The 10,768-nt window shown below is 44.7% G+C and overlaps 1 protein-coding gene across 2 annotated transcripts in view; it reads right to left on the minus strand.

The window, feature by feature from the left end:
* Positions 1-6,285, minus strand: part of PSAP (prosaposin) — a 33,775-nt gene extending 27,490 nt beyond the window's left edge. For both annotated transcript variants that reach the window (XM_029245130.1, XM_029245129.1), the window contains exon 1: positions 6,132-6,285. In XM_029245130.1, coding sequence (XP_029100963.1) covers positions 6,132-6,171 — 40 coding nt within the window. In that variant the 5' untranslated portion in view covers positions 6,172-6,285. The remainder of the gene's footprint in view (positions 1-6,131) is intronic.
* Between the last annotated feature and the right edge of the window lie 4,483 nt (positions 6,286-10,768).

A 10,768-nucleotide genomic window follows, 5' to 3' on the forward strand; every position in this document is an offset into this window, starting at 1 on the left:
GCTGAGCCTGCGCTCCGCAACGGGAGAGGCCGCAACAGGGAGAGGGCTGCGTACCGCAAAAAAAAAAAAAAAAAAAACCACATCATATGATGCCAGGCAGTGCCAAGTGCTACGAAGAAAAATGAAGCTAAGGAAGAGCAAGACATGGACATTTCAGACAGAGCAGGGCGCAACTCTGGTAAGGCAACACCTGGGCAGAGAGTAAACTACATGATTACCTGGAAAGGAAGATGACCCAGATAGGTAGAACACAAAATGGGCAACAGTAAGTAAGCAGCCCTGACCTGATGGGAGAGGAAGAACTCTGAACAGCAGCCGAGGGCCAGATGACATGACCTTGCATAATAAACGTTAGGTTTTACTCCTAGTGAGACAGGAAGAGCCACATGACCCTCTGGCATCAGTGCCTGCACATGGAGACAGCATTCCAGCACAGCTGTTAAAGGAGTTCTTTTGTTTTTTTTTTACTATAATAAGTGACGCCACTAAGACTGGCCAAAAGAACTTTCTATAACATCTCCTTCAATCTTATTTACGTAGTTTCCTGTCAATGTAAAGAATTTCTTTTCAAAAGCAGTATCTATCCAAATGTGGCCAGAATTTAATTTTAAAATTTGGAAGTGTCATTAGAATCCATCTCACTTTTTCTATGACACAGATGTCCATCAATAGGTTTAACTAAATTGACACATCCATACAATAAAATACTCTGCAGCTATTTTTTTTAACAGCTGGGAGGTAGAAGGTGATTAAGAAGATAGGACAACTTAAGTGCAATGTGGTACTCTGATCCACTCCTGGAACAGAAACAAGAGATTACTAGGAAAATTGGTAAAATCCAAATATTGTATGCAGTCTAGTTAACAGTAAGGTTAATTTCTTACTTTTGACAAAGGTACAGCGGTTATATAAGATGTTAACAGTAAGGGAAGTTTGGGTGCAGGGTATATAGAAACTCACTGTACTAGCTTTGCAACTTGCCTGTAAATCTAAGATTATTCCAAAATTTATGTTTTTTTAGAAAGGCAGTAGTATAGATCTATCTGTATTAGCATGAAATAACCTCTAAAGATACAAATAAAAGGAGAAATGCAAATGAAAACCACCTCACCCTTTTATCATGGCAAAATTTCAAGTTTGACATCACATGTTAATACTGCAACTAAAAACCGCATATTCTGTGGGAACAGAAATTCCTAAAATCATTTGATAGAGTAATTCAGCAATTTCTAATTAAGGTGAAAACAGATATACTCCACAACTCAGCAATTCTGTTCCTAGGTATATCCTCTAAGGAAATGTCTGTTCATGTGCACAAGAGTATTTATAGAAGCAGTTTGTAACAGAACAATAAAACAACTGGAAATAATCTAAATGTCTATCAACAGAATGGAGAATAAGTATGATATAAATGTAATACTGTACTGTAGTGAAAATGAATGAAACAGATCTAAACATTTTCAAAATGAATGAACCTCACCAGCAAAATAAAAAACAATTACTAACCCAAGAACATATATTATTCATAAAATGTTTAAAATATCCAAAACAGGACTTCCCTGGTGGTCTAGTGGTTAAGACTGTCGCTTCCACCGCAGGGGGCCGGGGTTCAACCCCTGGTCGGGGAAGTTCCGCATGCCGCGCAGTGCGGCCAAAAAGGTTAAAAAAAAAAAAAACCAGAACAATACTAGACGTACCGCTGAAGATTACACATATATGTATGAAAGTATAAAGACAGACCTGCAGGGGGATGATAAACACCAAGGCCAGGAAGGTGGTTATCTATGGAAGGCAGCGGGTTGTTCTATATCTTAACTAGAGTGTTATATACATAGGTGTTCATTATCACTACTCTTCCACTTTTCCGGATGTCTAGAATGTTCCACAATTTTTAAAAAGAGCAAGGAGCGAAACAGTGTAATATGTGTTTGTGTTAAAAAGAAAAACAGAAGGGGAAATCATACACACAGCCACCTATAGGTAGCTCCGGAAGGCTCCTAAAGGAGCTGGTACCAGGCTGCCTCTGGGAAAGGCCCAGGGGACAGTGGTGGGAGGGAAACATACTTTTTACTCTATGTACTATTACACCGATGGAACTTGTTTACTGTGTGCAGTTATTATCTGAACAGTTCACCGCCATTGAGGGATGGGGAAACCAGACTGGGGCGGGGAGTGGAGAACAGACTTACCCCAGGTACCATGGTTAGGGACAACCAGCCTAGAATCTGAGTAGTCAGGTTACCAGGAACCAGCCCGGATGTGCTGGGCTGTTCTGTTAAAAACTGATGTATAAACCAAGAGTTTGGCTGCCTAGCCAAATTCTTTCCCACCTCCCTCCTAATGGCTGACTACCTACCCTAGTTTGTTTTCTGATCTGGTAATTATGTCCAACATAACATATTTACACGTCAATTTAATTTTGTTTGTTGTTAAATTTACAACATCCCATGAAATGAAAGAAGGCAGGAGATATCACAAAATCAAGGGCGGAGACTGATTTTGTCCTTGTGCTGGTGGGACAAGGACATTAACAAACATGGTATTGTTTTTTTGTGGCTTAACAACAAACCCTATAGTACTTATTTACCTATGCCTTGTCGTACAGTAAGTTATTAAAGCATCACATTATTAAGCCCATTGTACAGATGAGGAAGCACAGTTGAAGAAAACTGCCCAAGGTCAGTCAATGATGTGATAAAGCTAAACTTCTATTCTACAGTATCATCTCACTCCCATCATAAAGAATTAGAAATTCCGCAAGAAAACATGGAATTTTGACAGGTTATTTTTCAGTGCATAGACCATTACCCAAGGCCAAAATTCAGGTTTTTTTCTGGAACTTCACGGAACAAAAGTAAAGCAATGAGTGCTTTCGCCAACAGTCAAACTGTTCATCCCAATCACTGTATTTACCATCAGTTTTAAAATGATTTTAAAAAAACAAAAAACAAAACAGGCAGGGCAGGAAAATCCAGACCCTCCTCCCAGGAGGCAGAAGCAGATAACTGGTGGCGGAAGCAAGGCTTAGAGGACCTAGAATGCCCATGCTAGAAGACTGCTTCCAGAAGCTGCAGTGCACACTTGCCCAAGTGGCATGGTCTTGGCCCTGAGAGCTTCCCATGCCTTATTAGGTACTTTCCCCAGCCAGCAACACCCTGTCGCCCTTCCTCGTCCCCATTCAGTTAAGCCACAGCCCAGCCGTTCCAGCTTCAGAGCCCAAGAAAATGGAGGAGCAAGTTCTCCTTCCCCATCTAGAAAAATCCTGACCACCTGATCTAATACGCTTCAACTGTCGTAGGAGGTATTGGATACACCTTGTTAAATGCAATTAAACCACTTACCAAATCCTTGTTATTTTCAGAGTAAAGTTGATGATTGACTAAAAATTGCTAAACAGGGGAATTATCCAAATTCCTGGCAGGTGAGAACTGGAGTTGTTGACATTCAGCAGGCTGTGCTATACGTTCATGTCTTGCATCTTAATAAAAATAAGCTATCAAATGAGTATATATATTTGTACATAACACATTCTAGCATCCCTAGAGAGCTACCTGCCTCAGTGGCGGGTAAACACTATTCAGCTGGTTAGCCTCTACACAGGTGGCAGTAACAGGGGCAGCTAAGTTTCAGGGAATAGGTACCACATCCCAGGCACCAAGCCACTTGTTTTATACTGACCACCTCATTAACACCGGGCCTGCCTTTTTCCACTAGAGGAATCACCCAACAGTATGTCCTTACTATATGATCCCATTTATAAAAAGCTCAAAAACAGTAATTAGGTTCTTACATTTTCAGTGCTAGAAGCTAACAAAGCGGTTTCCTTCGGGGCAAGTTAGATAGGGTGAGTGGATGGGGAGGCACAGGGGCTTCTGGATGCTCCTCCTTTACCTTGGGGGCTGCTTACAGTGGGCTCGTTCACTCTGCAGGAATACCTCAATCTGTACACTTAAAAGGTGCATGTTTTCTGTATGTAAATTACAGCCCCATAAGTTTGTAAAGTTAAGTGCTTGGTGTTGATGGAAGGATAAAGAGCAAGCACTGTCAGAACTCCTGGGTTCTGATTCTGACTTCCCCAGTAAATGGCTTACGATTTGGGGGAGTCATTTCTGGGGGGCCTCAGTGTCTTCACTCCTAAGAGGTTAGAGGAGATACTCTCCAATTCTCTCAGTATACCATCACTGCCATTTCTTTTCCAGGTGGAGAAAAAGGAGGGGCAACTGGATGAGTAGGAAAATAACTCAAGAGCAAAAGTCTCTACCACCAGGACATCATTAAAACACAAAGCATAAAGCCTCTCCAGATTCAGGATGACACTCTCTGGTGCCACACTGGAACAGCAAGTTCTAAGCTCTCAGGGAGCAGATGACGGCTGCCGTCACTAGACACCTTCGTTAACAAGCTCACTATCAATATTAAAAATTTTAGGAATACATTTCCAAAAAGCTGCACTGGGGCCACAGCTGTCAAGGCAAGCGGGCACTCATATATTGTGTTCAGAGCATGACCTTGGCATAATCCTAAAGGCTGGGCAGCAAGATTAGAACAAGGCCATTATTACACACTCCTATTTACCCAAGTGTTCAGGGAAAAGGGTATCTAGTTTAACTTAACAGTCTGGTTAGCCATACTCCCATATATACCAGAGGAGGATTTTACATTTCCAAACAAACAATTTAGTCCTTTTTGTGTGGGTTGAGTGTCAGAACTCTTAAGGGTCTCGTGAGGAGTGAGTCACTGCTAGTAAGAACAGTTTGATACTGAAAAACAAAAAACTCGTTTTCAATCAGTATAGAAAATTTAGAGACTAGCATTACTTTATCATACTGACTATGGAATAAAAGCAGTATCAACCCCAGCAAGAAAGTTTCTTTGGTGACTATAAAACCAAAAATCTTTCTTTACAAGTTGATTGCCTTTCATAATCCACAAGTAAAGCAAGTTTAGGAGCTTGGTTTAAGGTTAAGACACATTCGTGAAAGTTGCTGAAAGCTAACATGAGAAAAACACCTTAAATCTATCTCACCTATAAATATCTTATTTGATTCCCATCAGCTCTGTCATCCATTACATTACTGTCTATTAAAATTTGGATTGCTGCATGAGTTAGAATGGAAGCTAGCCCTTAGATTACAGTTAACTAGAAACAGAAACTGAGGACGGGCCTGAAGATCAGGTTTATTGCCCTCAGTGGGCTATTACCAAAAAACATCCAGATTTGGGATCCTCTGTGTATTTAAATTAAAATCTGGCTCCTAGTCATTCAACCTCACTCCTTTCCCTTTACCATGATGATTTAGATGAGGTTAATGAAGGCAAGAGTTGAGGGTGGAGGGTTGGTCTCGATAACATGGGAAGGGCACGGGACCCCTCCTAATTCCAGGAAGGCAGTACAGCTGGTTCCCAAGCATTGGCTACATAACCTGCGATGATTTTAACACCCGTCAGTACTATTTCAGGACCACAACGTCTCAGGTACTTAGATTTTCCCCAAAATAAAGGTCACTGCCAAAACCTGCCAATGGCCATGCAAGATGAAATGAGGGCTCCATTGCAAACTCATCAGGACCACAAAAACCCCGTATCATCTTCAAGACGTAGGATCAAGAGTAAATATATATGCAAAGATAAACATCAATACAGAAGATATACTTAGGTGCTTTCTGCAACTTCAATACTCTTAAAAACTGGGGCAAGTGAGGCCAAGGGCCAAAGTCTATCCAGAAGTTGGGGCCCCAGTCCATCTCCATGACGTGCGTCCAGCACAAGCACGACACAGCTGCAGGAGGGGTCACCCTACAGGCCCACCCCGAGAGCTGGACCGGCAGCTTAAGGGAGCCCCAGTCCGCCAACTCAGGCCGTGAGGGAGACGCTACTTCCCCGGCCCCGCCCGCCTCGCACACAAGCCCGACCCCAGCCCCTAAGCAGCCAGGCTCCCAACCGCCTCCCGCCTCCAGCAGCCCCTCCGCCGCCCAGCAGGACCTGGCTCTGCGCAGGCGCCTGCGCAGTGCGCGCCCCTCACTAATCCCTATGGGGAGCAAAGGGGCTGAGGCCCGGTACAACCCGCTCCGGGACTAGCGGGCTGCGTCCTGCGGGGTCCCCTTCCCCAGGTTGGGGGTCCCAGGGCTTACCCGCGCCCAGGAGGCTGGCCAGAACCAAGAAGGAGTACATGACGCCTCCTGACTCCGCAGTCTGCAATGCAGAGCGTCAGCTGATCCTCAGCGAATATAAACGTGCCCCGCCCCAAAGCCGCCCACCGCGCAGGCGCAAGCTCTGTCCCGGCCGGGCGGCCCGAATTCTCCCCGCAGCCTGACTCAGCGCCGCACAGGGCGCCTGCGCAAAAGGAAGGCTGGGAGGTGGGAGGAGTGTGGAGGACGAAAGGATTGAAGGAGCATGGGAGGAGGATAAGGAGACGGAAGGGAATGGAGAGGTCATCAAAGAATACATAAATGAAGAAGTCAACCTCACCTTTTTTCTATGAAGTACCATTTTCTATTATTAGTACCATTTTTCAGTTGAGAAGCCGTACTCAAAAAGGTTATCTACTTTTTCTAAGCTCTCACAGTCAAAACTCAAACTCACCACTTGACCCACGCTGTCTCTTAAATGACGTTCATAGTATTTTCGTGGCTGGGCCAGCGTGTAACTTCATTCTGGGTCCTGACTTTCCCTCCTAGCATTTCATATCCACAATCCCTTCTCCCCATGACTCACAGACAGGTTTTTCAATGTTAGATATGTAGGGTTTCAGAACAGGTCTCTGAGATGTGGTACTTTGGCATGTGGATTATTTTGGCTAAAGGCAATGGAGAGCCTGTGGGCTCAAGAGGAATTACTGCCCCTCCCTTAACTACCTAGAAGAATTTAAATGGGGGATTTTTCCCAGAAAAGGTGTTATTACCAGGAACAAATTTTATCTAAGTGACCCCATCTATACGGCAGAGCAGACACCTAATTACGGAAAAATCTGCTCTTCTTATCTGCCTGTGGATGACCCTCCTGTCCTTGGAAGCCCCAGGCCCCTATCCCATTTCTTAGCTCAGCATGGTGTATACACCTCATTTTACCTCTCTGTCTCTGACCCTCTCGTGTCTGTGGGGTTCCCACACATATGAAATTAAATTTTATTTTCTCCTGTTAATCTGTGTTACATCATTTTAATTGTTTGACCAACCAAAAAGAACCAAAGAAGGGAAGGGAAATTTTCCCCTTCCCAAAATATGCAAACACTCCCAAGGCCCTCTCATGGTTTGTCCCAGAGTTGGAGGGAGTGGAGGAAAGGGATTGAGAAGCAAGATGGGGGAGGATAGAAAGTGTCTGAGCCGTTGGAGAAGGAAACAGAGAGTGAAGCCTGAATTTGAGAATCAGGCTAAAAATCAGCCAGGGGCCTTTATGGAGAAGGAAGCTGCCCACCCTGTCTAGCCCTCAATCCTCACCTTACTCCAGAATAAGAAAGGCCTGGGTGGCCCACAAAACCACTTGCCTTCTACCTGTGGTTGACCCTCTGGTTCTGAGCAGAGGGATGACCACAACCTCGCTGTCCTCCAAGGGCCAAGTACCTACAAGCCGAAGGGAAAGAAAGGAAGGAAACCTCAGACTTTTAGGGCAGGCCCTTAAAGGTCATTTAGTCCCATTCCATCATTGTACCAATTGGGAAATTGAGGCCTGGAATGGGAGGGACATTTATCCAAGGTTACACCTGACCAGGGAGGGGCAAACCCAGGGTCCCATCCGTCTGTGACAATCTATAATGCTTCCTGAGGAACAGCCCACAGACAGAGGTCTCAGCACCTTTGGCTCAGCTCCTCCACCACCACCCACACAGCGAGGCTTACTTCCCACTGGGGAGCTGGATGGGGAAGTGTGCACCACAGCGGGTGATGTGAAAGAGCTGAGTAAAGTTGGGACAAGATTTGGTCTCAACTGGATGCCTCACTGGTTGGCCTCAATGGCAAGACGGAGGCTGCATGGCTGCCCCATCTGCAGGCTTCCTAAGTCCAGGCACAGCATGGGGCAGATTACCCCAACAGCCAGATAAATGCAAGGGAGGTGGGGTTCTAGGACACAGCCTGGTTCCCAGCTCCTAGCCGATGAAGGAGGCAAAGCATCCCACGCAGAGGTTACAAGACCCCAAGCCAAAAGGAAACTTGGAGACCTTCGGATCACAGGCTCTCACTTGGCCGGAGTAACTGAGCTCTCAGAGCTACTTAATGGTTCAGAGCCTGAACCCACCACGACTCTTTTTAATACCCTCCCCCGCAACTAGAGGGATATGTCCGTGTTTTTGAGATGAACTTTTGCTGCCTTTTATTTGCACACCTGGAACACAAGAGTAATATGTTCCTTCATCCACCCCCTTCCCTGTAAGGACAGAATTTTAATAAAGAATATAGAAGCAGTAAGTGGGTTATTATAATTTTTTACCAAGTCAGTAGATGCTTCAATCCTCTTTAAATACCTTCCTAACCATCTGTGTGTAGGCAACAAGAGCTATGAATCTATTTGGACCCTTTGACCCTATAATACCATTCCTAGCTATATACCTCCCCAAAGACATAATCCAGAGCTAAGAAGTACTTTATCCAAAGTGTTCACAGAATAGCCCTTTGTAACAGTAGAAACTGGAAAGATTTCAAATGCTGAACAATGATGGGCTAGTTAAGGAAATGGGCCGGGACAAAACAACGTTACTTGAAGCAGCCTTGAAGCATGAGGCAGAAGCAGCAAGGTGCCCTTCTCTCTCAGAAGTGGCAGAATTTTCAGAAGAGGAACGAAGAACTGGAAGTGAGAAGAGTCTCCTGATTTGGGGTTTACCCGTCATTGCATTATTTCACTCATTGTAATGTCCACGTTTTACTTCATACTTCTTAAAGAAAAAATTATAGGAAAATTTTTAAAAGATAAGAAAATCCCCTTCTTTTCCTCCCTACTATGAGCTCAAGTTTTCAGGGAACTGCAAAGATATTTTTCCTTGGAAATGTGATCCATACTGGAGACCCTGGCGGGGTTCTTGATGACTTTCCAGTTCTGGGTCCCAGCTCCTCACGAGGCCCCACTTCTAGTGCCTGAGATCTTGTGAGACTCCCACCTGTCAGATGAATAATTCCCCTTCTGGCCCCAGAAAGCTTCCATCTGTTACTGCTTCTATTGTGCAACTGAAAGAGCACTGGGCCAAGACAGCCGATAGAACAGAGGCCTGCACTGTGAAGGCCCAGCCCACATGCCTGGCCCCAAAGCTCCACTCTGGCTCCCCCAACAGCCACCCTGGTCCCACCCTGGAAGCACCCCCTCCCCCCATAACACACCCACACTGCATCTCAGAGAAGGAAGCTCAGGTTCCTCTCCCGCCAGCATCTCCCTCATCAGGACCTCCAGCCTCCAGTCTCTCCTGCCTGCATTTTCCTTTCTGCCTAGTCTGGACCCTCAGGCAACCACTCTAGTAAGCCCCTCCCAAAGACCACTCTCCCCATCAAACTTTAGTCACTCACCTGCCAATTTCTGGCCTCTGCTGTCTTTTCCTCTCTTCCTAGCAGCCCTGGGCTGCTGGAGAAATCAACCACCCCAGCTAGGCTCACAAAGCCCTCTGTGTCACTTGGGACGTATTTGGCCCTCCCAGGTGGCCGAGTCTCCTATTGTCTCCTAATATGCTTCGCCTCTTTTCCCTTGATCTTGATAATTAGTAATCAAACCCCCTATTTCTGGCTGCGTACATGGCCACCCAGAAAAAGGACTACATTTCACAACCTGCCTTGCAGCCATAGGACTTCATTCTGGCCAATGAAATAAAAGAACAAGTGCCCATTTTGTGACTTTAAGGTACTGCTCTTAAAAGGAAGAGACACAGCCAGTGCAAATATTTAACAAATGGTACTGCCAGGACACTGACCATAGTGTTGGGGGAATGTCCTGGAAGGTCCCAACTGAGCCAAGTTGTTGTCTTGGAGGGGTGGGTGGTCCCAGGGGATGAGTAAGCAGGGGGATGGGCACCAGGGAGTCAGCAGCTGTCTACCAGCAGGTGGTACAGAAGTAGTTCAGTAATTTTACTGCTGAACAACACGACTGGTTTGTACCAGCTAAACGTCATCTAAGGCTGCAAACTCTTTTCTTCTTTATGCTGGATTGCAGACATAATGGCAGGAGCTCAAGCATCCATTCTGGGCCATGAGGTAGGAGCCTTGTTAAGGATGACAAAGCAACAAGATAAGAACCTGGATCTCTGATGGTTTTATTTGCCCTATATTGTCCACCTCCAGACTATTCATGTAAACACAGCCATATCTTGTTTAAGGTTTCATTATCTTGAGTTTTTGTTACTTTCCAGATCTTCTCAACAATGCTCAAGCCCTGACCTCATCTCTGTCTTCTTCATGCTCACTTCCTATTTTACCTCTTCCCTTCCATCTCTGAGGAGGAAATGCCTTTTCTTCTCTTTATGCGGCCAAACTGTAGCTGCTAAACCCTCCTGTGCTTTTGTTGATCAGCTCTTTTGACCTCTAGGTTTTTTTATTTTTATTATTCTTTTTATTTTTAGTATGTTTTTTCCGTTTTTTATTCTTTTTATTTTTAATATATTTTTTCCTTTTTTAAAAATTAGAATATAGTTGATTTACAATATTATATTAGTTTTAGGTGTGTCCATTCTTTTTGTTCGTTCCCCATGCCTTACCAGTTGTTAAATATTTTTATTATCATCCCTCTAGCACTTTGCTCCATCCATTGTCCTTTCCTTTTTCATATCTTCAGTCTCCCCCCTCACCGCTGACTCTTC

Source organism: Monodon monoceros, unplaced genomic scaffold (assembly GCF_005190385.1).
Source record: "Monodon monoceros isolate NGI ecotype Baffin Bay Population unplaced genomic scaffold, NGI_Narwhal_1 Super_Scaffold_4, whole genome shotgun sequence".
NCBI lineage: Eukaryota > Metazoa > Chordata > Mammalia > Artiodactyla > Monodontidae > Monodon > Monodon monoceros.